At 47.3% G+C, this 25,076-nt stretch overlaps 1 protein-coding gene and 1 long non-coding RNA gene across 4 annotated transcripts in view; one reads left to right on the top strand and one right to left on the bottom strand.

The window, feature by feature from the left end:
* The window catches only part of FYN (FYN proto-oncogene, Src family tyrosine kinase), a 182,136-nt gene extending 169,770 nt beyond the window's left edge, over positions 1 to 12,366 (top strand). For all 3 annotated transcript variants that reach the window (XM_029945651.1, XM_029945649.1, XM_029945650.1), the window contains exon 13: positions 11,157 to 12,366. In XM_029945651.1, coding sequence (XP_029801511.1) covers positions 11,157 to 11,365 — 209 coding nt within the window. In that variant the 3' untranslated portion in view covers positions 11,366 to 12,366. The remainder of the gene's footprint in view (positions 1 to 11,156) is intronic.
* Positions 12,367 to 21,570: 9,204 nt separating this feature from the next.
* LOC115296842 lies at positions 21,571 to 24,840 on the bottom strand. Its single transcript, XR_003911088.1, has 2 exons — positions 24,618 to 24,840; positions 21,571 to 21,747 (listed from the first exon to the last, which is right to left on the bottom strand). It is a non-coding gene; the product is annotated as an uncharacterized LOC115296842 (long non-coding RNA).
* Positions 24,841 to 25,076: the final 236 nt, after the last annotated feature.

The following is a 25,076-nucleotide window of genomic DNA, read 5'->3' as shown; positions in this document are numbered from 1 at the left end:
GTCTGCCCCAGTACATGGCATCTCTCCTGTCTCAGCAGCAGTGTGCACCCGTGGCTCCAGGAGCAGAAATGTGGCTGGCAGAAGCTCAGCCCACCTAAGGGTTTGCAGACACTTCCAGGGAAGAGATGTGCCCTTTGATTACGCTGTAGCATTGACCCATGGAGTAAACCTGGCAGGAAAATGCCAGGACCTGTTCTCTGCAGACCCCAGCTCCAGATGGCCGTAGAGAGCCGAGGCATATGCGAAACACAGGTTAGAGGCCACTCACTGCGCAGTTTTGAACAGTCATAATATGCCCTAGAAAAGCAAGTGCAACATAAAGAAGTTAGAGATTCTCAGGCTCTGGAATTTTTATGGATTATCAACTTCATGCTTTTCAAAGAAACCACAGATTTCAGTTATCCATGCTTAAATTCATTAATTTCGAAGATGGTGACGTAAAGGACACTCGTGCTATTTTACCTCCACGCTTTAGTGGTTATATTATAGCACATGAACAATCTGCTTTCTGAAATGTTAAGGACATATTTTTCAGTTACTGTTGAGTGAAGAAAGAATATAGCTCCCCCTCATTCCCTAAGAAAGGAGCTTAAAAAAAAAAGCCATGATAGAAACGATAGTGGAGATTAATGAGGAATTGAGGTCTTTTGCAAATCCTGGGTTTGTAATTCCATCTTTGCAGTCAGAGGAGACAGCGAGCGCAGATTAATTTGTAATCCCTTTGTTCGTTTTTTATGATTATTTCTGGCCATCTTCAGAGAATGCAGAGAAGCAAAAAGGATCTCTTTGCAGGTTGGCGTGGCCTTGAGACTCCTAGGAGAGGCAGGCTGGCACAGAGACAAAATGGACAGAATTCCGTGTCTCTGAAGCGCCAGCCCTGGGCCTTTTGAGATGCAGGTGGAAGTCCGTTATCCCGCTGCGGGGGCGGCTCCTCCCAGCATGCACCAGTGGGCAGGCTCTCCAAGAGAGGGCTGCCTGAGAGGGGCCTGGAGCGCAGCAGGGGCATTTTTGAGTTGCTTCTCAAGGGGAAAAATGTGCAGGTCTTGGGATTTTGAAGATAAAAAGGCATCTTTTTCTTTTTTTTTTCTTTTTTTTTTCTTTTTGCCTGAATTTTGAACTAATTTCTCCCTGAATCCCCCAGGTTTATGGTCAGCCAGTGTGTTGAATGCAACCAAGGGGAAAAGGTTAATGTTGTTTTGCATTTCTGTAAAGGCTTTCCTTTCAGCAGTACAAAGCCGCTTTTTGTTTCTCAGGGTTGCACACAGAAGCCGAGACAAAGGGGCAGGGGCTGGGGCCTCCGGGAAGGCGAGCAGGTGTGTGCTTCTGAGAGAGAGTGTTTTACCAAGTTTGGTTCTAGCATAAAGAAAACCGCCTTATTTGAGAACTCAGACTGAGGTTCACTCATTCAGCCCAGTGTCAGTGCCTGTGAACGGCGCAGGCATTTGCTCTACCTGGGAAGTCGGTACAAGTAAGACATTCCCACTCTCAGGAGCTGACTAAAGCCTTCCTGGAGCGAGGCACTGATGCGGTTGCCTGCGACAGAGCCATGAGCAAACACACAAACGTAGTCCCTGCGCTCATGGGAGTTTCAGTCAGATAGGTAAAACACGCATCAAATCCAGCAAGAACATCAGTCCTTTCTGTTCCTTATTAATTATTAGAGGAAATCATCCTCAAGGAGTGGATTACTTGGATTTACTCCTTGTTGCCCTCGGATCTTAATTCTGACAATAGGGTCGGGGCACCTGATTCAGAGAGACCTTGCCCTCCGAATCCTGTGAGCATGGCAAAGGAGTTTGAAATGAGAACCACGTACTTTATTATGCACCATTCTATCCTCTGAGGAGATGCTGCCCCGCTTCCATGAGGACTAGAGGACGGGTTGTTTCTGGGAAGCTTCATGGGGAAGAAGGCAAGCAGGGTTCCCCCTCAAGTCAAGGAAGAGGGAAGAAGGTTCCAGACAAGGACCAGCAAGCAGGAAGGCAGCAAAGTGTGGGACAACAGTGCTTGTTCAGGGAGCCTCAGGATAAGGAGCTTGAGGGCCATGACATGAAGCCTGGACGTGCGGCTGTAAAGGCCCATGGTGAGGGCCCCACGTGCTGCCATGTGGAGACCCTGGGGCCCGGCTGATCGGCCCAGTGGCCAGGGGAGCTCTGTCAGCAGGCAAGTGATGCGAGCTCCCGTCACCCCCAGGCCTGTTCCCAGCCGTGGGTGCTTCTTGGTGGGTTTTTTTCTTGTTGTTGTTTCTTAATATAGTTATAGTCCTATTAATTGGACTTCTGTATCTTAGCATAAACTTTTCTTGAGGGAGAGGCTTTTACAGAGGAATTCCCACTACAGGATTATTACCTTAATGAATAACAGTTCCTAAGGCACAGCGTCATTAAGCTTCATCCAGGTGTCACTGGGAAAGGAAGGACCTTCCTGTCCACATCCTCAGTGTTGGTGTGGCCAAGTCAGTCAGGGTGCGTCAAGGCATGGCTTCTCTGCCGCACCCAATCCCTGTGCCTGTCGGTGGGACCCCAGGACAGAGTCCCACTCCCTGTCCCTCATGCCTTACATGCAGACATCGCGATGTAGAAATTTCACAGTTGGCTACAGCATATTTTTAAACAATTCCATTTTCAAGAACAGTAGGTGGCGGTATTTTTCTGAGTTCTTCCATACCTGAGCATGACCTTCCGTCACCTTCACACAGAGGAAAGGTACTTTGGCTGCAAGATGAGGATGGAGGTCACGGGAGGGGAGGGGACTTATCCATGGCTTCATAAAGCTTTCCAGGCATATTTGCCCAGCATGAGCAAGTTCTAGAAGTGAGAATCAGAGAAGGAGCTTAGAATGGAGTATGTGAGATGTGACCACATGAAGAGCAGAAGGGTTGAGGAGACAATGAAACATGGGCCTCCTAGCCAGTTAGCTAGTTCTGAAAAAGGAATGGATTAAAAGGAAGGGAAGAAGGACAATCTCTAATTGAATGACAGCCTTGGAGCCAAAGAAGAAAATACTGAAGTGTGACACTGAGATTAACAGGGACATAGCAGAAAGGAGTCACACACACCACCCTCCCAGACAAAGGTGGCTTTTGAGATTTGCCACAGAGATGCACGCAGTTGCAAACAGCCAATCAGGGAGCAGCCTGACCTGAACACATTCTAGGCCAGGTGGTATAACTTGCTTTTCTGGGAGCCAAGGCACACAGCCATTCTTTGCATCAGGATTGGAATGGATTTTGTACCAATGGATTGTTTAAGTGAGAAATGAAAACATGCACATAAAAGGAGTTTTCTGAGGCTGATGATTTTAACCTGTCATGTCACCTTCAGAACCTCCCCTACATCCTTCTTTTCCTCTTTGCCTCCACTGCCCTGTGTCAGGCTGTCATCCACTCTGCAGTGACCTCTTCATGGGACTTCCTGCTTCAGTTCCTCTTCCCCTACATCCATCCTATCACTGTCACCACCAGGTTGTTATCCTAGAAAACAGAGACCCGCTTATCTTACTCTCCTAGTTAAAAATGTCTGTGGCTTCCCTTCACCTTCCGGAGAAACTCCAGAAGCCTTAGTTTTGCATAGTCCTTAATAGCCCTTTGGGGGGGGGGGGTAGAATCTCTCTGAGTCACTCCACAATATTTATTGAGCACCTACTATATGCCAGGAACTGTTGATGCACCAGGAGTAAAGCACTCAGCCTACAGACAGAAACTCGCGCCCTCATGAGTGTTTATTCTTCTTGGAAGAGAGAGACAATGAACCAAGCAAACTATGTTCAGTATTGGCTGGGTGGTAATAAGTAGGGAGAAAAATAAAACGGGGAAGAGGATGGAGGTTGGCCTCTGAGGAAAGGCCTGGGAGGAAGCAAGGCTAGCCAAGTAGCTGTCTGGCAGGGAGTCTTTCTTCGAAGGATCCCAGAGATGGTGATGCCCTGAAAACAGAAAGGAGGCCAGTGTGGCTGAAGCAGAGGGAACAGGAGGTCTCAGAGGCCCCCAGGCAGATCAGAAGGGCCTTCCTAGGTCCTGAGCAGGACTTAAACTTTCACTCTCAGTGAGATGGGGTGTCACTGAGGGGCTTAAGCAGGGGTGACGTGGTCTGACAAGAGATCTCTCTTGCCACCCCCAGCCCTTCCCCCTGAGCGACCCCTCTGAGGTGTGAGTCACTCTTCTCGGCTTTACTGCCTGCCTCAGGATCCTTCAAATTCTAACCCAAACATTACCTCCTCTGTGTAGCTTTCTTCATGTCCATGCCAAGTGGCTCGCCCCTTCTGCTTGCTTCCATGACACCTGGTATATCTCTGTCGAAGCCCCTGTCTGTGTGTCTGTATTTCACAGCAGCTCTGAGCTGTGAGTGGACAGCAGCTCCTTTATATGTTGCCAGTGCTCAGCAGTGTCCCCCCATAGTAGACTCTCGATAAGTGTAAGCTCGTGGATCGATGAATGGATGGATTGATTGATCAGTGGATAGACAGATGGATCTATCAATGGATCGATGGATGGATAGATGGGATAGGGGAAAAAAACAGATTATGCGCATGAGGTTTTTGAAACAAGATTTCTCACTTTGTCCGATAGCCTTTAAAGCCTTTCAACTCTATTCCATCATCTCCACACATAACTATGACATGTATTGTCCCAGCCATGAGATAGCCTCTGTCCTCAAAGTTGTTCTGGGAAACTGCCACTGTGGTCAGCTGAAACACCATGTTCCACCCTGTTCTAGGCGGAATGTCCTGGCCATCCTGTGCCCTGGCTCTCAACTGAACACCTGCTTTGTGAATTTGGCAGGATCTAGCAAAGCAGGATCATTCTCTTAAGCACATCACATTTGTCCATGCATTTGAAGCACTTTCAAATCTTTTAAGTAAGTGTCAGCTGCCTGGCTTTCGTGAATATATCCAGTCACCTGACAATGACTCGAAGAGGCAAAGAAAATTAGTGAAACTAGAAGCCACCTTCCTTAGAGAATTAGAAATCCCGCCCTTCTACCCCCTCTGCCCCACTCAGATGCCCTGAATCATCGACATACATTCCTCCATGTTCAGTAGCCCATTTTCATCACCTGCACTCTTACCATTCCTGCTGTGCTCAGCACTCTGACAGAGCAGAGTTTTCTTGGGGTAGGAAGTGATTAGACTCTCCAACAGGAAAATGGGAAGCAGAATGGAACCTCTCCTGTCAGCCAAGAATGCATTGTCCCAATCCACAGCCCCCAGGGCTTCTCCTTTCAGCCCATGACGTCCCCCAGGGAGGGAATCCTGCCTGGAGTGCCCAGGAGTCATGTTGCCACCTTTCCCTACAAGGTTTCTCTTGGCCGGCCAGTGTGGCTGGTGAGGGAAGGGAGGGAGGAAAATGCAAGTAGAGAGGGCAGCCAGAGAGGAACTTTCCACTCCCGAGTCCTGCATTCTCTGTCCTTCATTTCAGCTGTGTTTCCATGGCCTTCCCAATGGACACCCTCACCCCCTTCCTCACTTCTTTTCTGGGACAAAAGAGTACTTCTTGGCACTGCGCGATCAACTTTAACTATCGTTACTATGGCGCCTAAGTAGCTGTTGTTTCTGTATTTACTAATATAGCAGACTTAATAGAAACAACTGCCCTGGGGCACCTGGGTGGCTCAGTAGGTTAAGCGCCTGACTTCAGCTCAGGTCATGATCTCCTGGTTCATGAGTTTGAGCCCCACATTGGGCCCTCTGCTATCAATGCGGAGCCCACTTCAGATCCTTTGTCCCCCTCTCACTCTGCTCCTCCCCAGCCTGTGCTTGCCCTCTCTCTCTCTCTCTCTCTCTCTCTCTCTCTCTCTTTCTCTCTCTCTCAAAAATAAACATTTTTAAAACATAAAATAAATAATAAAAACAGCTGCCCTGAGGTCATCTGGTAAACATGGGGCAAGAGAAACAAAACTACTCATTATGGTGCCTTCTCAGAGTCCCTCTTTTCTTTTCATCTCTGCTCTTTGATCAGCATCTGTCTGCCTGAAATTTGTACTCTGATCCTTCACCAGACCTAACGTGACACATCCCGATTGCCGCCCAGTAAGACAGCCAGAGCACGTGACGGTCTGCTAGCACAAGCTCATGCTGATCGAGCGCCATTAACGCGGCCCTCCTTCCCCTGGCATTAGTGCAGCGCTGCTCCACACACACGGATGAGTAGACCGAAGGCGCTCTTACAGGGTTTATGCAGAGAAGCCAGGGGGAGCCTCTGACGAAAGCCTTATGCACAATAGAGCGTAATGTCCTTTGAATGGAAAGCTCAGTTTACAAAACTAATCTTGATGTCTGATAACCTAGCATCATTCCCATTGATTGTTAAAAGTGCTTAATTTTTCCACGGTCCCAAAATCTAGGTTCTTGCAACCCATAATCCAATCCAGATGCAGCCTTGATCCGATAACAGCAAAAATCCCTGACCGTGCAGAGATGGCCCCTCCAAGATCCATATTAGGAGGCTGCACAAATGGGAAGCCATAGAGCAAAACACTCTTCTGTCATAGAAGACTGTTTTTGGTCTTTTTTTTTCAAACAGCTGAAAGCACAGTGCATCTTGAGGTATTTTGTTGGCAAATGAAGAAACTGAGGCAGGGGAGGTCAGGTCTTCTGCTGAGAGACCCCATGAGAGGATGCAGAGTGAGAAGTAGTGCAGTGGCTCTGCCAGGGAGAATGAGGGGGTTTTTTTTGTTTCTTCCCTAAAGAATCTAGAAGAAAAGAGGGAAGGGAGGCTCTACTGAGTTAGTATGTAGCTCAGAGGAGAGAAATAGGAAAGTTTAAAAGAAGGGGAGGGGAAAAGACAAAGATAAGGGAAAGAAAACACACACACACACACACACACACACACACACACACACACAAATCGATAGTGAGAGTCGGAAGCTTGACCCTAATTCGGAAATGAGGAGGAAGCCAGCAAAATGGTTTAGAAAGGACAATAGCGTCCTAACGACAGGAAGTGAGTACAGTCCACTTGGCTGGAGAGTCCCAGCGGTAGTGCTTTGGGCAGACCGACTGGAAACGATGCTCTCTCCATGACCGGGTCTGCAAGCCCGAAACCTGTGGTGACAGGAGGCCCTGTGGAGGATCTGGGGAAGAGAAATCACAGCAGGCCCCTCAGTTTTTGTGGACTGAGGCCCATTAAGCGGTGCCCTGTGAGAGTGACCCATGGAAATGGCCCATTTTCCCACCCAGTGAGGGAACAGAGTCGGGGGCTGCACAGCAAGGGGCAGAAGAGGACAGGGTTGAGGCAGAGCCAGCTGCCCGCCCAAGGTCCTCTGATATGGAGGTTTGGGAAGCAGGGCACACACCCAGCTTCGCTTTGTGAGAATATGACACCTCCCACAGTCGGCCATGACTGGCAGCGCGGAGACCACCCTCCTGCTGAAGAAGGGTCTGTACGGCAGCTCCTGCTGGGAAACGTGGAGGCCTGAGCTGCTGGGGACCACATTTCCCTAAAACATGCCCGTACTCCGCCCCCGGGCTTTAAAGCTTCTGTCTTTTCTCTTTCTCTGCTAGCATTCTCCTCCCTTAAAGGGAGGAAAAAGAAAAACATTCCCAAGCACCGCCTCCCTCTCTGGGTCAGCTCCTTCCATAGGAGGTGTGATACAAGATTCTTCTCTTCTGGGGTCCCCACGCCCCTTTAGATGCTTCCTCAGGCCGCCCTGGCACTCAAGCTTGTGCTACCCCCTTCCCAGTCCCTGTCCTTTACCTCCCAGGTCCTAGGTGAAGCCAGTGTCTTGGGAGAAAAGTACCTAAAAGAGGGGAAAGGAACAAGGTTGTTTTGGGGGGGCTGGGAGGGGTTTGGTAACAAAAGTATGAAACCGTCTAAAAAAATGAAATAGGCTCATCTTTGTAGTAGCATATAGGGTAAAATACATTTTTGCTACAAAAAAAATTCTTGAAATGATTTTTCAAAATTATTCTTAGAGCTGAGGATGCTATTTTGTAAAATATGAACACAGTCCACTTAATCCGGCTGTTGTTTGTAGAGTAAAAACTAGCCTAAGTCTTGCTCGGTGGACAGCTCTCGATCGCGCAGGGTTGTGAAGGTGCCGTCCACAGGTCAGCGTGTGGGCTCTGGCCTATGGACGGTTGGAAGAGAGCTGATCCCACTCACATTGTCGTTGTCAGCCAAGTATATTGTCTTGTTTCCCGCTTTTCTGGCAAAGCTGTCATTGGTATGTTTCGGTTTGGCCCAGTGTGTGGAATTGGTTACATATGGTCGCCATGCTTCGAGAGGGCCAGGCAGAGAAGGCATGAGAAGAGAAGGAAGAGAAGGAGCAAGATGAGGAGCAGGCATGTGACCTGGCGTGGGCCCGCTGGTGGCCTGCGTGGCTGCCCTGGCGACAGCCGCCCAGGAAGCAGGCGGCCTCGGGGGTGCCACATGTACAGGGTCAGGGTGCTCTATCTGCCGCATCGGGGACTCGGGCCAGGCACTGGAAAAATAGGCCTGACCCCAGTGGCCAATTAAACTTTCCATTGGCAGAGATTGGATTAAGAGTTTTAAAAAATATGTGAAATCTTTCCATTTGAATAGTTTGTTTTTTGATGAAATGAAATGTTTACAGACATAAACTTCACAGAGCAGTAGGAAAATGATTAATTAAACTGTGGTGTCATTTTGGACAGTCTCGATGCCAGAATAAAGCATTAGAAGGCATTTGGGGGCGTGGGGTGGGGGTAACAACTTCCTGAAGGGGGCCTGTCAGGCCTTCGGAGGTTCAGACCTTCTGCCTGTCTTTCCCCCCAGTTCCTTCAGGCTGCTGGCAGGGGCAGAGACCAGGGGGCATTTCTGCACGTTCGGGTCATACAGCTTCTGAGAGATTATGAAACCAAGGACTGTTGTAGAACACAGAGCAGACAGAGGCTTTCGGAGAACGCCAGTCCTCACGAGTGGTCACGCTCTCTCCCTCTCCTTTCTGGGCCAGGATGTACTTGCTCCTGCTGCCGTTGCTCGGGCCATAACTCTCGGGCCCGGGTGTGCTTCAGAACCAGACTTTTCTAAAAACGAACATGCATACAGTGCATGGACCCTACATTATATAACATCCTAGGAGAGTCTGAAGAAGCCCGTACTCCAATACATTCTTACTTCTATGGCAGTGTGTATGAATAAACAAAAATGGTAAGTAGCCTCAGGTTTTATAGCCAGAAAGAGGTCAGATCAGTTTTGTTGCCAGGTGAGTTACAAGCACTTCTGGGGTTCGCAGAGCCTGTGGGGTTTACGGAGAGTGGACAAGGAAGTGCTATCCCCTGCCCCTCACCTGGTTTGTCCAGAGCTCTGCAGCACGTCCTCCCGGCAGCATCGAGTGTGCCCCTTGCTTCCAGCTCCCACCCCATCCCGAGGTTTCAAAATGAGTTTTCAGCAGTTGGAGGAGGATTTAAGCCAATTAGCCTCAGAGCTGACCGGAACACCCCACTGAAGAGGGCACCTGTGAAATCAGGCATGGCGTGGAGGCGGGGGGCCCACACTGGTTGATTAAACCTCTCGCACTAAATGGGGGTCACTCCCAAAATGTGAGCCAGGTTATGTGAGAATAATTAAATTGAAGGCCTATTTCAACACAGCAGGAACAATATATGGATCTTATCACAAGAAGTTACAGTGGCAGAGAATAGGAAAGCATCTTTGCAGGGCTTGTGCAGGCATGTAACTGACAGGGCCGTGGCTGGCGGCCACATGGTCCTGGATAAACCCAGTCCAAAAAGCAACAACAAAACAAGAAGAATGGCAACAGACCCCAAAAGCTGGGACAAGGTTGCGCCTGGGCCCAGCTCCTCCAGAATTAAAAGGGACTGTCATGTGTATATGCTGTGGTCTTCTGGTTGTATCCCTGAGACGGGAAGAGATCTAGGTTTCTATATAGCTAGAAATCAGATTTTGTTAAAAAAAAAAAAAAAAAAAAACAGGTCAGAAGTTGGAAAGGATTCCAAATTAGACTTGGGGCCAAAGAGCAGCCAAAACATACAAGTGTTTGGCGGGCAATGGCAGAATGCGATATGGCAGGAAAAGGAAGGAAAACTAGAGAATAGTGTCTGGCAGTGATTGGAGTGGGGTCAGGGCACTCCTCCCACCCCACGTATGGTATTTCCTGCTCTGTCAAGAAGGCCAATGTGCAGGGAGGCTGCGTCCTCCAGAAGGGTTAGCAGTCTCCCCAACTGTCTCCTGTTTGTGCAGCCTGAGCTTGCAACATTAGGCAGCTCCCCCAGAGGGTCACAGAGGTCTCAAATGATAGATGGCCTGTCCAGGGTCATCAGTAAACACAGCCCCCGGAGGCGCCCTGTCTCCCCATCAAAGTCACCAAACCCCAGGGCACCTCGGGGTCACTGGGCCAGACGGTACCCAGCCATGCCAACAGGATGGCTGATCTCGGCTAGTAGGGCACCAGAAGCTTGCCAGCGCACAAGCAAAACGAATTTATGAAGTTCAGAAGTGGGAGATTATAGATGTTATCAACATGGACAGTGTATTTCTCATTCCATGGATTTCTTTTTCTTTGTCTGCTTCATTCATATTTTTTTTATCAGTTGTACAGAATTGTAATTTACAGACAACAGAATTCAACCATTTTAGGAGTACAGTGAGTTTTGACAAACGTAAACTAGTTCCACCACTACATACAGGATATAGAACAGGAGCTGGCAGATTACAGCCTGTGGGCCAAATCCAACTCCCACCTGTTTTTTGTTTTCGTGTGTCTTTAAAGGGCTATTAAGAAAAATAATCTGCGGCAGAGATTGTATGCAGACCACTAAGCCCCAAACATTTGCTATCTGGCCTTTACAGCCGTAGATTGCTGAGCCCCGAAACCGAGCGCTTCCATCACCCCTGAGGGTGTCCTGAGGCCCCTTTGCAGACATTACCCCCCTCTCCACCCCTGGCAGCCACCCATCTGCTTTCTGTCACTATAGCTCTGCTTTTACTAGAACTTAACATAAACGAAATCATGCAGTATGTTGCCTTTTGTGGCTGGCTCCTTCCACTCACAAGGCTTTTTGAGATTCATCGTCTGGGTTTTTGCGTGTAGCAGTAGCACATTCCTTGTTTATTTCTGAGCAGCGCAGTGCCCCGTGGAGCCAGCGATTAACCCTCGACGCGTTTTGAACCCGCTGCAGGCGCACAGTAGAGGGAAGGGGGAGCGGCAGGGGCCCACTCTCACGGCCTTGTCTTGCAGGCATGAACAACAGGGAGGTGCTGGAGCAGGTGGAGCGCGGCTACAGGATGCCCTGCCCGCAGGACTGCCCCGTCTCTCTTCACGAGCTCATGATCCACTGCTGGAAGAAGGACCCCGAGGAACGGCCCACTTTCGAGTACTTGCAGGGCTTCCTGGAAGACTACTTCACCGCCACCGAGCCCCAGTATCAACCCGGCGAAAACCTGTGAGAAAACCTGGGTCTGCAGAGAGAGGCCTTATCCAAGAGGCTTCCCCGCCCCCTCCCCATTAGCTTTCAGTTCCGTAGCCAGCTGCTGCTCGAGCAGTGAGAGCCGTCCTGGACCAGATTGCATGTGACTCTGAAGCTGACGAACTTCCATGGCCCTCATTAATGACACTTGTCCCCAAATCCGAACCTCCTCTGTGAAGCATACGAGACAGAACCTTGTTATTTCTCAGACTTTGGAAAATGCATTGTATTGATGTTATGTAAAAGGCCAAACCTCTGTTCAGTGTAAATAATTACTCCAGTGCCAACAATCCGAGTGCTTTCCTTTTTTTAAAAATGCAAATCCTATGTGATTTTAACTGTCTTCACCTGATTCAACTAAAAAAAAAAGTATTATTTTCCAAAAGTGGCCTCTTTGTCTAAAACAATAAAATTTTTTTTCATGTTTTAACAAAAACCAATCAGGACAGGTGTTTGGTTTTTTCTTTTTTATGAATATGAATATATATAATATGTCTGTCCCTGTACACACACCACGTGGGTGCTAATGTGGAGATCATGGCCAACCTGGGCCGTAAAGCCTCGGGACCCAGAGTGAGGCTCTTACTGCCAAATCTGCGTGAAACTACTGGCATTGCTCTGCAAACCAGTGGCCTCCTTTTTGGCTTTTGCAAAGCATGATCCTTTTTTTTTTCTTCTTTAATTTAGATTGTACTTTTTTGGTTCATGACTGTACCTGTAGACGGCTGTTACTTTGACTCTTTTCAAAAGCAGCTCCAGAACTGGACTCACAAGTTCTGCTTCCAGTATTTTGCTTTGACTTAACTGCGATTTGTTCTTGAAACCTAAAAAGCGTATTCAAGCAAGCCAACGGCCAGCTCTAGGGCCAGTACTATCCGGGGAACTGGAAGGTGGATACCACACATACTTCTTGTACAAAAAGACGAATGCTGAAATGTTTCAACCTTTTTTTATTTAATAAACCTTGTAACCACATTTAAATGGTCTAAACCCCATAGCGTTTATAGTCACGGCAACCTGCTAAACTTTCTCATGCAACTAAAACTTGTGAGGGTGGGGGTTGTACATTTCCCATTGTAAAATAAGTGTTTTAAACGTCCTGTACTGCTAATGAAATGACTCTCTAAATGTCCAAGAACTCTCCAGTGGAATAACTATGCACTACTTTACATTTCATGGGGATGCACCAAAAAAAAAAAAAGAAAAGAAAAGAAAAGAAAAAAAAGTACTACATTTTTAGTTGCTGTTTGTACCAACCTTATATTACATGTTTAACAACAACAAATCAAGAAACCTATTTCTATTAAGTTTTTAATACTGGGTAGCAACTCTGAAATCTTAATTCCTTTTTTGTTATGATTTGTGAGTTTACATTTTTAAATTGTTTAACTTTCTTAATTTAGTAATTAAAAAGAGACCATTTTACATTTGAATTTTTTTTTTTTTGTTCATTTGTTTAAATCATGGAAGGGACTCTAGCAGTGACATATCCACCCCACGTCCGGTGGCAAGGAGCTACCTGGTGAATTTAACCATTGTGCAATGATTTCCAAATGACAGAAACATTCAGATCACCAAAGTGGGGACTTTCCTCCCCCCACCCCCAGAAGGGCTGAGCTGTTGTCTAGCTGGTTCAGAGGATCGTTAGACTAAGCATACCTGAACATTTTAATCTACCAGACATTTTCACTAACCGGAATTTTCTGTATCCTACTTGTAGGAGAAAGACCATTTCGAGAAGAAGCGTTGTTCCCCTAGAGTCAGTATATGTCTTTCCCAGTGGCCCTCTACCTCCGTAAGCATGTCACCAAGCGGGGAAGCAACCTGGTGTGGGAGCAGGGGCGGCGGGTAGACTGCACCAACTGTCCAAGCTCTGCGCTCATTCAGCTGTGGGACCGTGAACAGCCATCTGGCACTTCTGTTTAGGGGCCTGAATGCAGAAATGAGGGGGTCGGATGAGATTTGTGGTTAGTTCCTACAGATCTAAGAGCCTGTGATTCGAAGATCTCCACTGTTGTGTGGCATTATACAAACAGGAGTTTTCTTGCTGAAATAACCTTGATATTTAGAAAGGGTTTCCAACATTAAAAAAAAAAAAGGAATAAAACAAAGGGATTTTCTGGTTAACCAAGTCTTTATGGTATTGGTTTTGGTACTGATGCAATTGATAAATCGATAAAATTTCAAAGATGTTCTACAATTACCATCACGTTACTGGGCAATTTATTAACGTTCTAGATATTTTTAAAGATAACTTTTTAATCTTCACATCCCACTAGGTTGGATAATTTGCAAATATTCTCTGGAGGATTGTTGTGTAAGTTTCTGATCCAGTCATTCAAAAAACAACCAAAAACGTTATAACCTGCTTTAAATAGAGATTCTTCAAGAAAAGAAAGAGAGTTTCTTCAAACCAAAGCATAGCCTTGAATTCATCAGTTGAGTTCATTGTGGATTCTCACTTATGAAGCAAAACTAAAGAATTGGGTCAGTTGCACTGCAACTGCTCTGAAGCATTTTGTGTAAGGTTGCAGTCGAAACCTAAAAGCACAGCTATAAATACAGAGAAATCAGAGATGTTTTCAGGTTCCCTCTTCCTAACGGTAACGTGTGACCTGGGGATATTCCTGAGGTCGACCAGTCCCGGCAAATGAAACTCCTTCTATTCCCAGCACATGCCACGAAGCCTGTGCCCCTCACAAGTTGTAGATGTTTGGAGTGAGGAACCTGAATCCACTAACCAGAAAGCTCTCTTTTTCAGAACAAAAACTACAGATCTACCTCAGAGATGGTGCACGTTCTGTCCCCAGGCCCTCTCAATAAAGCAAATCTCTCAATAAAGCAAGTCAAATGAATGTTTTGGCTTCCCAACGCATATAAAGTTATGTTTACACCATACGAGTCTGTGAAATGTGCAATAGCATGTGTAAAACAATGTACATAACCTTCATTTAAAAATACTTTATTCCTAAAAAATGCTAATCATCATCTGAGCTTTCAGTAAGCTGTAGTTACTGATCACAGATCATCATAACAAATAGAATAATAATGAAAAAGTTTGAAATCCAGCGAGAATTACCAAAATGACAAGAAACACATGAAGTGTGTTTGAAGCAAATGTGGTTGGAAAAACTGGCACCAGCAGACTCAGTCCATGCCCGGTTGCTGCAACCCTCTGGTCTGTAAAAAAAAAAAAACACGGTCTCAGCGAAGCGCAATGAAACGAGGTATACTGGGTACCTTAGCAGCAAGTGCCGGCAAAGTTTTTTGTCTTTAGTAACCTGGTGGTGAAGAAGCGCTCGCTCTGCTCCCTTGGGAGAGCTGGCGTCTGGCATGCTGGGCTGCAGAGGGGGACCTCCTAATTAACTATTTTTTTTTTTTACTTTCTCAAAAGCAAATAATAGAGCTCGGGAGAAAACAATCTGACAAAGCTCAGACACCAAAAATGTGACAAAACGATTTCCATTCAGCCGAGCTCACTGCTGCTCACACTCCCTGAGGTGCTTTGCTGGTGGTGCATGGATGGGCTGGGAGGGCCAGCGAGCCAGGAGTGGATGCAGGGCCTCCGGTGTGTTAGGGTATCAGGGTGTAGAGCAAAGCTAATGACGCATTTGGCTCTGGCTTGGCCGCGGCAAAGAAAGGTGTGTGGGGAGGCAGGTAGTTCCCCAAGAAAAGGGTATTCATAAACCCTCAAACACAGGCACACTACTGAAGATTTTCTGACAAGTGCCAGAGGGTGTTTACCTGCCATGAGAAAGACAGGAATCCTCCTGTGGCTAAATCTTGGCACCAGAGGATTTTTCTAGTAGCATTGGAGCCACAAAATGCTATCTGAAATTTCCTATGGGACCTTAAGAATGTGTACTGCACTAATTGGAATGGTTCTTTCATGGTCTTGAAAGAAGGTAAGGTTTTCAGCAGGATGCAGAGAAGAGCTACACAGATCCCTCCTGCATTTAGGATGTCATCTGCTCTTCCGTCAGCACCCAGGACAAGAGAGCCTCACTTGACAGAATAGGCATTTCCTAACAAGTTATATTTGGATAAAATGATGTTTGGTCAATTTGTTCCCAAAATGCATTTTAATAGATTTAGTGGTTTTGGGGGGCTTTCTTAACACTATATCCTCTACTGTTGGGATTCACTGAGACTGTCCAGAATATTTGCTGGAAGGAAGAAAGGGAGGGATGGGGGCAGGGGGGAAGGAAGGAGAAAAAAAAATAATCTGGGGGCAGAGGAAAGGAAGCTCAAAAATGTATTATTCTAAAAACGATATTGTGGAGTACAGATTTAATGAGCAAGTGACAGCAATATATGTTTATTTAATTCTCAAAAATAGATTACAACTACAGAGAAGAAAATAATGAAAAATGTGTATCTATCTTGAGTATCTTTGAAATATCCAATAGACCTTCATAATTTATATATACCTATATCCCCAGAAATGTTTCATAATAAATTCCTAAATCATGCCTCATTCTTTTTGAACATGCAGAAATTCAGAATCCAGTGGGGGCGGGGGGAGATATGCCTTTATTTTTAAAATTCTGAGGACTGAAAATAAAAAGTGTTTTCCCAGCTTGGCAGGGACTATTCTAAGGGGAATGTGATCAGTGAGAAACGACTGCTCCCCCAGCAGCCAGAACACTGTGCTCCTTTCCAGAATACTTACTGCTCTTCTAATAATGTGCTTTATAATATGACTGTTCTTTAATGCGTCTTCCCTACCAGACTGTGAGCTCCTTGGGAACAGTATCGCCCAGCTGGTTTGCCATCATTCTCCCTGCACCGAGGGCAATGATGAGCTATGGTAGATGTTGGATGGATGGATGGACGGACGGTGGCTAAGTGGTTGATGCTGTCTAGTGACACACTGATCTAGGACCATGCTGAGCACACCAGGATTTGCTGTGAGCTGCCCGAGGTGCCAGCCTTGCCCCCTTGCAAACGTGTGATCACCAGTCTTCAATATATGACTTACAGATCCAGTCTATAGCCTGAGGTGAACCCCATTAGTGCTTTCCAAACCTCTCCCCAGAACTCATCCCAGCACTAACGGAAATAAACTTGCATGCCCTGGGACTGGGGCCTTCAAGGTCTCATTCCAACTTTGTACTCTTAGGAATATTTGATATTCTCTCTAAGATATCCATTTTTTTATCTTCACATGAAATTATTTTCCCAGACCTTCAGGTTGTGCACTGTTAACCAGACTATGGCTTATAGGATTCCTGGTACACTGTGCGTGACGCAGGGGGCACCTGTGCCCTGCTTGAGATACTGTCCATAAAATATTACTATTAACATAAAAATAACATATTTGGAAGAGGTAACATTAACCCCCGTTAATACATATTCTCTTATCTGATTCCCTTTTCTCTCTCAGTAAATAACAGCCCCCCTAATTGAGAATGGGACAGAAGACAAGAGGGTTTGATAGTGGTAAGAGGAAAACCATCCAGAGACACCATGAAGTAAAAGTCTGGTCGAGTCAGCCAGCCGGTCCAAGACAGCAGCAAATGAGAGTAAACAGGACGGAGACATTGGACAAGGAGGAAGAAACCAGCACTGGGATGAGAAGACTCCTTTGCCAAGGCTGTTCAAGGTAGTGGGATAATGGTAGATATGACTGTGGATATATATAAGGACTTAACATTCATTCCTCCTCCAAACATTTGTCGAGTGTTTATTATGGGCTAAACCCTGTGCTTAGCACTAGAAAGTCAGAGACAATTAATATTCCCAGTCCAGTGAGAATGGAGACCCATAAAAGATACTTACAATTAGCTCTCTACAGGGTGACTCTGTGGCTCAGGTGGTAGAGCGTGTGACTCTTGATCTCAGGGTTGTGAGTTTGAGCCCCATATTGGGAGTAGAGTTTATTTTTTTTTAAGTATTTTAAAAAAATAGTAAAAGACTAAAAAAATAATAAGGTCTCTGCTAGGTGATAGCAAAAGAGTGCTGTCCAGCCCAGAATGGGGAGTACAGGGAAGGCTTCCTGGAGGAGGTGATGTTTGAACTCAATCACAAAGGACAAGTAGAAATAGACCATGTACTGTTTAATGGTAGGGCTGGTGTTTTTTGCCTATAGATGTGTTACCTTTTGATTCCCAGCCCCCATTAGCGGCTAGCCTGTGCTTTAGATATAGTAGGTGCTCAGAAAATGCATCTAAATGGAGAAAAACCAAACCAAAGAAAATCTAAATCAATCTCCCTCTTCTCTCTCTCTCTCTCTCTCTCTCTCTCTCTCTCTCTCTCTCTCTCACACACACACACACACACACACACACACACTAAAAACTATATAGGTACATAGGTTATTCTGATCACTGAGCGGCTAGCTGAAGATAATACCATAAAAGGGCAGAGAGAAAGGCTTTACGCAGATTGTTGGCTTCATTGTCCCAGCTGGAATGGTACAGTAGTTTGCAATATATTTACAGCGTATGAGAATAAAAGAATTGCAGGAGAGGCTTGTAATAACTCCTTCCCACCTCTCTTAATAGCAATGAGTAGGGGGGTTTCTCCCATTTATGAACCCACTGTCATTCTTTCCTCTCTTCCACTTATTAGGCTATTTTGCTTGAATCATTATGCAGTATGTAAACTCATGAAAGAAGATATATATGAGCAGTTGCAAGATGTTTTCCTGGTTGTTTTGTTTTGGAATTTTTTCCTTTGGTTAATTATCAAGGGCTTGCAACGTAATAATCAATGAGTAGCTAATTAGAAGCAGGAGAGAATGAAATGGGTATTAGATAGTGTTTTTTAATGAAAATCGTACATGTAATAATACTGTGGGGAAATATTACCAAATAACAAGCGATTTCATCTTTTTTTTCCTTTTTCCTTTTCTTTTTTTCTTTTTGGTGTGCATTTACAAAAGGATTCACTTAAAGCCAGGCATAAACTAAACCCAGATACGTGAATCCTTTCATTTTTAGACTCTTCCCGAGGGATGAGCACTGGAAGACATGAGGGAAGCAGAGCCTCGCGAGATTGCTCGGGCACCCAAACCACCGTAATGGAGCCGGAAGTCTGTCAATTCCCAGAGAACAGTGAGGAAATGGTAAGCCAATGGCAGCAGTTGCCTCGAGAATTAGGGAATGAATAACAATGCTTTCTGGTAAATTAACCATATTACATTGTGCACAGTAAAGTGATGGGAAAAACCCTGTTTTAAAAAAAATGGAATAATAATTTGCCCACATCATTTATGTAAAATGCATAATTTTCCTACTTCAGTGGACTTTGGTTTGATTTAAAATATGAACAGCTCCATCACTGTTCACCAGTGCGTAATTTTGGAGGTAATTGGGAAGGGAGAGGAATCAGCGTGATCCTGTGTGAGCCACTTCACCTCCCTCCTTTCACTTGCAAATTCCAAAAAATATTTGTTTATACGTTACTGAAAGTCTCTAAATGAAAGCAGGGGGGGGGACGTTCATCATTGTCACAGCTATCACTAAACCTCGGCCTCACCATGCTTCAGAGGGGAAAGCAGTGCTTCTCTCTAGTCAGTGTTTTTCTGCTCTAATTCAAATAAGTACTTGGTCTTTAATAGCAGAGAAAATGGAAATGTAGCAAAGCTACACTTAAAACAGCATGCCAAGAACAAAAGCAACATGCACGCAGCCAAAGGAGACCCTGGAAGATAAACAGATAAAACAAAAAGCTGTGCTTGGCTGGGATTCTGCTTTGGAGTCAGACGCAGAATGGAGAACATTGTTCCAACTATAAAGATTTTGCAATCTTCAGTATTTGAAATAAAAAGTCATCCTGCAATTCCCCCTAGCCGTTCAGAAGCTGTGCTGTTGCTGTGAATGATAATAGCCGGTCACGACTGACGGAGGTTTTCAGAACCAGAGTGATGACAGGTGCGGCAGAGGGAGGCCCTGCACTGCAGCAGGGGCGCTCTGCCAGCGGTCTGCGCCTCTTCCCTCCTCCCCTCTGCCTCCCATCCTCCCACCCCACCCCTGCTCCCCACCCCCACAAGTTTATTTATTTTGAGAGAGAGAGAGCATGCGGGAGGGGCAGAGAAAGAAGGAGAGAGGGAAGCCCAAGCAGGCTCCACACTGTCAGCATGGAGCCCGATGTGGGCCTCAAACTCATGAACCATGAGATGTCATGACCTGAGCCGCAATCAAGAGTCAGATGCTTAACTGACTGATCCACTCAAGTGCCCAGAACCATAGAATTTTATTTAGATGTTCACATTTGCTCTGTATCCCCATGTCTCTGCAAAGGGCTATGATTTCTTTATTAGAGTCAGCCCTGAGATTTCTCTTTCCGGGCAAGTCTGTGGCTGATTCTGTCTGCTTTGCCTTCTTGGCCTATCTTGCCTCCTTCATAACCCCGATGGCCCCACAGGGCTTAGCAAACCCCACAAATATCAACATTTCTTAGTTCTTGGGTGCCCATTGTGGTTAGCCAAAGGGTCCTTCTTCCCCAAGACTCCTCCCCACTCCTCCCTTCTCTCCCACCAACCCCTGCCACGGGCCCCAGATTTATTAGACACTGGTTCATTCCTATGTCTCCTGCCACTAGCTATAAATGACCTTTTTGCAAATCAGAAAAAGCTACCCTACCTCAAGGCACTTTGCTGCCCTCTGCCAGAAGACTATTGTAGTAAATATGCCAAGAGATCATGTAAATGGTGCCCCTACCCAAAGTTGTGCAGTACACAGCCGGCTCAACTGTATGTGGCAACACCAGAGTTAGAAATAACCTGAGCTCTCCTGGAGGGCTGTCTAAAACTCAGAGCCCTAATCGGTCAATATTGCCTTTTTTATGACAGGTTGTAATTTCAAAATCTAAGTGTTTCAGTCATGATCACAGATTGCTCGAGGGGCAGTTTCTGGAAGAGACAAAGAGCTGCCAGGCAGCAGTACTGATGGGTAGATAAAGCCCAAAGCATACTGGGTGGATTTTTAGGGAACCTCGGGTATAGAAAGCTGCTAAATCTGAGTGTTCATGGGTCTGTGATTGGGGCTCGTTGGGGTTATCTCTGCTCTACACGGCACCAGCTAGGGCCGCCCAGATGGGACTGGAGGACTTACTTTCACAGTGCCCACACCTGGCTGGTAAGCTGATCTGGCTGCTGCCCAGGGGCTCGGCTGGGGCTCTTGGTGAGGCTGTTTCCTCTTCACTCTTGGCTCCCAGGTGGTTCTGTGGACTTGCTCACATAGGGGAGCCCATGCTTCAGGCCACCACTTGAACCACCCCAGCTGACTCTGCATAGAGCAGAGACAAGTTGTCCCCACCAAGCCCTGCTCAATTTCAAATTTCTAAGCAAAACGAATGACTGTTGCTTTAAGCCACCAAGCTTTGGAATGGTTTGTTTTGCAGCGGCAGATCACCAGAAAATACAGGTTGTGCCAACCATCGCATGAATCCATTCCCTCTCTAGGATACCTCCTGGTGCTGCACAGTCGAGGAAATGAAAAACTATATTTTCCAGACCCCCTTACCATTAGCATCATGAGTGTTAACCAAGCTATACCAGTCAGACGTATGTGCACAAAGTATGGAAGGCAGAAATACAGAGGCCAATTTCCTGCAGCTTTTGGCTGTCTTCGAAAGCAAGGTCATGGAACCACTGATGTCCAATCCCCAGCTCCAAGAGTATTTAGAGTCAGTCAGGGGCCCCTGGGTGGCTCAGTCGGTTATGCATCCGGCTTCGGCTCAGGTCATGATCTCACAGTTCGTGGGTTCAGGCCCCACATCGGGCTCTGTGCTGACAGCTGGCTCAGAGCCTGGAGCCTGCTTTGGATTCTGTGTCTCCCTCTCTCTCTGACCCTCCCCTGCTCACATTGTCTCACTCTCAAAAATAAAATAAAACATTTAAAAAAAATTTTTCTTAAGTCAACTGAAGAGGTATCCAATGGCTGGCGCTATATTCCAACATGTAAGCAGATGTGGCGGTGGCAATGGTGGCACACTGTCACCAGCTTCCTGCCACCACTTTCTGACCATGGTATCATGTTCTTAAGGTAATACTTCCCATGGTGGCTCCTCAAGCCCTACCATTCCTGATTGTAGCACAGTGGCCACTCTGCTGGCAGATCAGTTCTGATACGTTCTGGGAGCCGTCCCTGGAGGTCCAACATAGAGCCCTCCCTCCCGGGCCTTCCAGCAAGTTTATAAATCCCCATTTTTAAATCACTTTTTGCTTAGAAGCCTTAGTGTGGTTTGTGTTTCTTACACTGAACCTGTTTCTACAACTCATAGCCAGGGAATCCCCAGATTTCCATCCCTTCTCAGCCAGTCTTTGGTTCTTGCTTGCTTGCTTTCTCCCATTGAATCATTCCTTCAGCAAACATCTGTGGAATATCCACTATGTGCCGGGCACTGTGCTAGACCCTGCGGAAAAAACATATGAACTAAACAGACACGGCCCCACCTTCATGGAGGGAACCAGAATAAAGACCAGGAGACACTAAACTACAACCCGAGGGCCAAGTCGGCCCCCCATTTGTTTTTGTATAAATGTTGTCTTGGAACATGGCCTTGCCCATTCACTTACGCCTTGTCTGTGGCTGGGTTTTCCTGACAATGGCAAAGTTGAGCAGTTGTGACAGAAATGCTTTGACTCGCAGAGCTGAAAATATTTATACCTGGCCTTTTACAGAAAAAGTTTGCCAACTGCTAGATTAGACAGAAAACTCCAGGCCAGACTGTGGTCACACAGTCAAGCAATTACTCCGTCCGTTAGTTGTGCATACACCAAGCACCACACCCTGTGCTGGGTTGTGTGACGCAAATGGGCTGATTCTCATGCGAGTGCTCACACATCTGGGACCGGAGCGTTATTGTCTCTCTCTTACAGAGAAAGAAACAGATCTAGAGAGATTTGGCTTTGGGTGACTGGGGAGATGGTGATAGCATTAGTGGACATGGAAGACCCAAGAGGAAAGATGGAAAATACGCAGGAGATGGTGGATTCAGGGTGGACTGGTGGGACGTGAGGCACCTGCAGAAATCCACCAGAGGCTGTGCTGGCTGACCGTCTGCCCTGGTCTGACAGCAAAGTGCGGATTTCAAGTCTGCACTGATCTTAGGTTCAAATCCTGATTCTGCCACTTACTGGCTGTGTGCATGTGGGCAAGTTACTTCACATCTCCAACACTTTCTGCCTCAGTTTCCTCCTGAGTAAAAATGGACTCTTGTGAAAACTAAATACAGCAGTGTGCATCCAGCACTGAATGGAGGGCTTGGTACGTGGCAGATGATGGATCTGTGTGAGGGCAACTCCCCCTCATCTGCAGTCCGTCCTTCTCATGGTAGAGAATAATATAAAATCACAGCTTTGATTGTGTTGTGTTCTCAAAAACTGTGGTGGTTCCCAATGACCCTCACTGGTGGAAGAAGACTCATTTGCAGGGCCTGCCCAGCCCACACCCCTCTTTAAATAAGGCATACTACACCCTCTATTGAAGGTGACCAGTTTACCGTGTGACCCTCCCCTCCCCCCACAAGAATGGCTTACTGATGCCGGAGGCAGAATCCTGACCAGGAGAAACCAATCCATTGACTGGCCACTTGCTAATGGAACAGTTGCCTTCGAGTTGGCTGTGGTGATGGACACTTGACCTACAGGGTACGTGGGCCCTCTCGGGGAGCAGAGGCCACAGTCTGCAGAGGTAAGCGGTGGCTGGAGCTCAGGGGCCACTAGAGAGAGAGTGACTGGGAGTAGCTGCTTCCCATGCTCCCATACCTGGAGGCTCACTTCCTGAGCACCATCTCTGTGAGGTCCCTCAACTTGTGCCGTGCGCCATCTTGTCACTTGAGCTAATTCAAGGGAGTCAGGGCCCGTGCAGTCCAGCCCCATCTCTCCCCTTCCCTCTGTATCACCCCCACCTTAGCTCCTGGCTATCCTGAACTGCCTTTGACTCCCCAAGCATGCTCTGCACTTTTCCAGTCTTTTCCCCTGGCCTGGAATGTTCTTTTGCCTTCCCTCCTCATCTTAGCGGCCTCTCTATCCTTTGCGGCCCAACGCAAACACCCCCCTCCTGTAACCTTCTCTGGACCCTTCATCACATGTGATAGCTCCGGCCTAGGAACTCTGCGCACGTGGCTTCTCGCATCTCAATGGCATTCACACTTCTCCCCCAATTTCCCTCCTTGCCTCTGTGCTCTGGGAGGTAGAAACTTGGCACACGTCAGGCACTAGGATGTTACACTGAATTTAATCTGAGGGTTGGAATCCTAAAACACAATCTGAGCTTTTTCAGTCAAGAGTGCTATGCCAATATAAGACATTGTTCCATAAAATGGAAATGCACTTAGGGAATGCTTCAGATTAAAGGGATGAAGATCAAAGGGCACATTCTTGGCCAGGAGTTCTGAGTCTTAGAGACCCAAATAAATTGTAGACTTTTTATTTCCTGAATTGATTGGAACCATAACACTGGATCTGGTGCTGTAATATAAAACTTTCTGAAACTTTTAGCTTGGCAGAAGGTCTGTCGCCTCTTTGCTCTAAGTGTTGGGACTGCTCTTGTCTAAAATTCAAGTGCGCACACCAACTGCTGAAACCGGCTAGTAAATCTGGAAGCCCGACGGAGCAGAAGCTTTCCCTGTTGACTGGGAACCTGCAGAACTCTGCCCTTGGTTGGAGTTCCAGGCACACCCGGCTTTGGGAGAGGGTGTGTCTGTATCACAAGGAGACACATGTCCCCTAAGGTTCAAGATCCTGTGGACCCATGAGGATAGAAAGCAGCTGCTCCTGAAGGCAGCGCTCGGAATACTGTTTGCAAACGTGTGAGAATTTCTCGATGGCAGTCCTTACTTCAGCTGTGGCCCCCCACCCACCCACCCCCACCCCTGCCCGCCCCACCTGCATCCTCAGCCCCATCCTGGGCCCTCACCCCCTGCCTTGCTCTCCTGCTACCCTCTCAGCTTGAGGCTTCTCCCTCCACTGACCTGCCCGCCCCAGGCCTCCCTCTGTGCGAGGGGGCTGGGCTTGGGTTCTAGTTTATGGGGTGAGCCAAGCCCTGGCCCCTGAGCCAATGGAGGGAGGCTCAGTCCACTTTCTCACGCTGACCTGTGACCCTTACCAAGCTTCGCTGAATGAAGCCCAACATGGTTGCTTAAAACACTTCCAAACCTGCCTGTGCATGCCCCAAGGGGATCCTTTAAACTGCAGGTTTCTGGGCCCGTCCCCAGGCTTTCTCAGGCAGGAGGCCCAGGAATGTGCTCCTGAGCGGGTCTGTCCTTTCCCCGCCTCTCACCTGGCCCCCTGCTGGCCGGTCACAGCAGCAGATGATTCATGACTCGCTTCTCTGGGCTCCTTTGAAGTCCCATTTGCCTCAGCTCTGGTCTGGGCATCCCCGGCAACCGTGCCATGGTGTGTCTGCCCTCGCTGGCAAAAAGGGACACTGAAGGCTGGTGGCCAGAGCACCCCAGGGTGCAGCTGTGGGCGCTTACTTCTGGGAGGGCAGGGGGCAGCTGGGCCTGGTCTGACGCAACCTGCAGAAAGCACGTCCCTACTGTGACACGGGCAGGTGGCCTGGGGTCAGTGTCCTGGGAGCAGTTGTGAAGGTGGCCTGAGGTTTGGGGGGCAGGACTCCCAGCGCTCGGGGGGAGCTGCCAGCTCACGCCCCTTCTCCCACAGGACTGGGGACTGCAAGGCAGGGCCTCAGCGTGGACCTCAATTCCAGGACTTCAAGGCAGCACCACCCTACTGGATC

Source organism: Suricata suricatta, chromosome 7, assembly GCF_006229205.1.
Source record: "Suricata suricatta isolate VVHF042 chromosome 7, meerkat_22Aug2017_6uvM2_HiC, whole genome shotgun sequence".
In the NCBI taxonomy this organism is placed as follows: domain Eukaryota; kingdom Metazoa; phylum Chordata; class Mammalia; order Carnivora; family Herpestidae; genus Suricata; species Suricata suricatta.
This window is presented reverse-complemented; position numbering and strand designations above follow the sequence as displayed.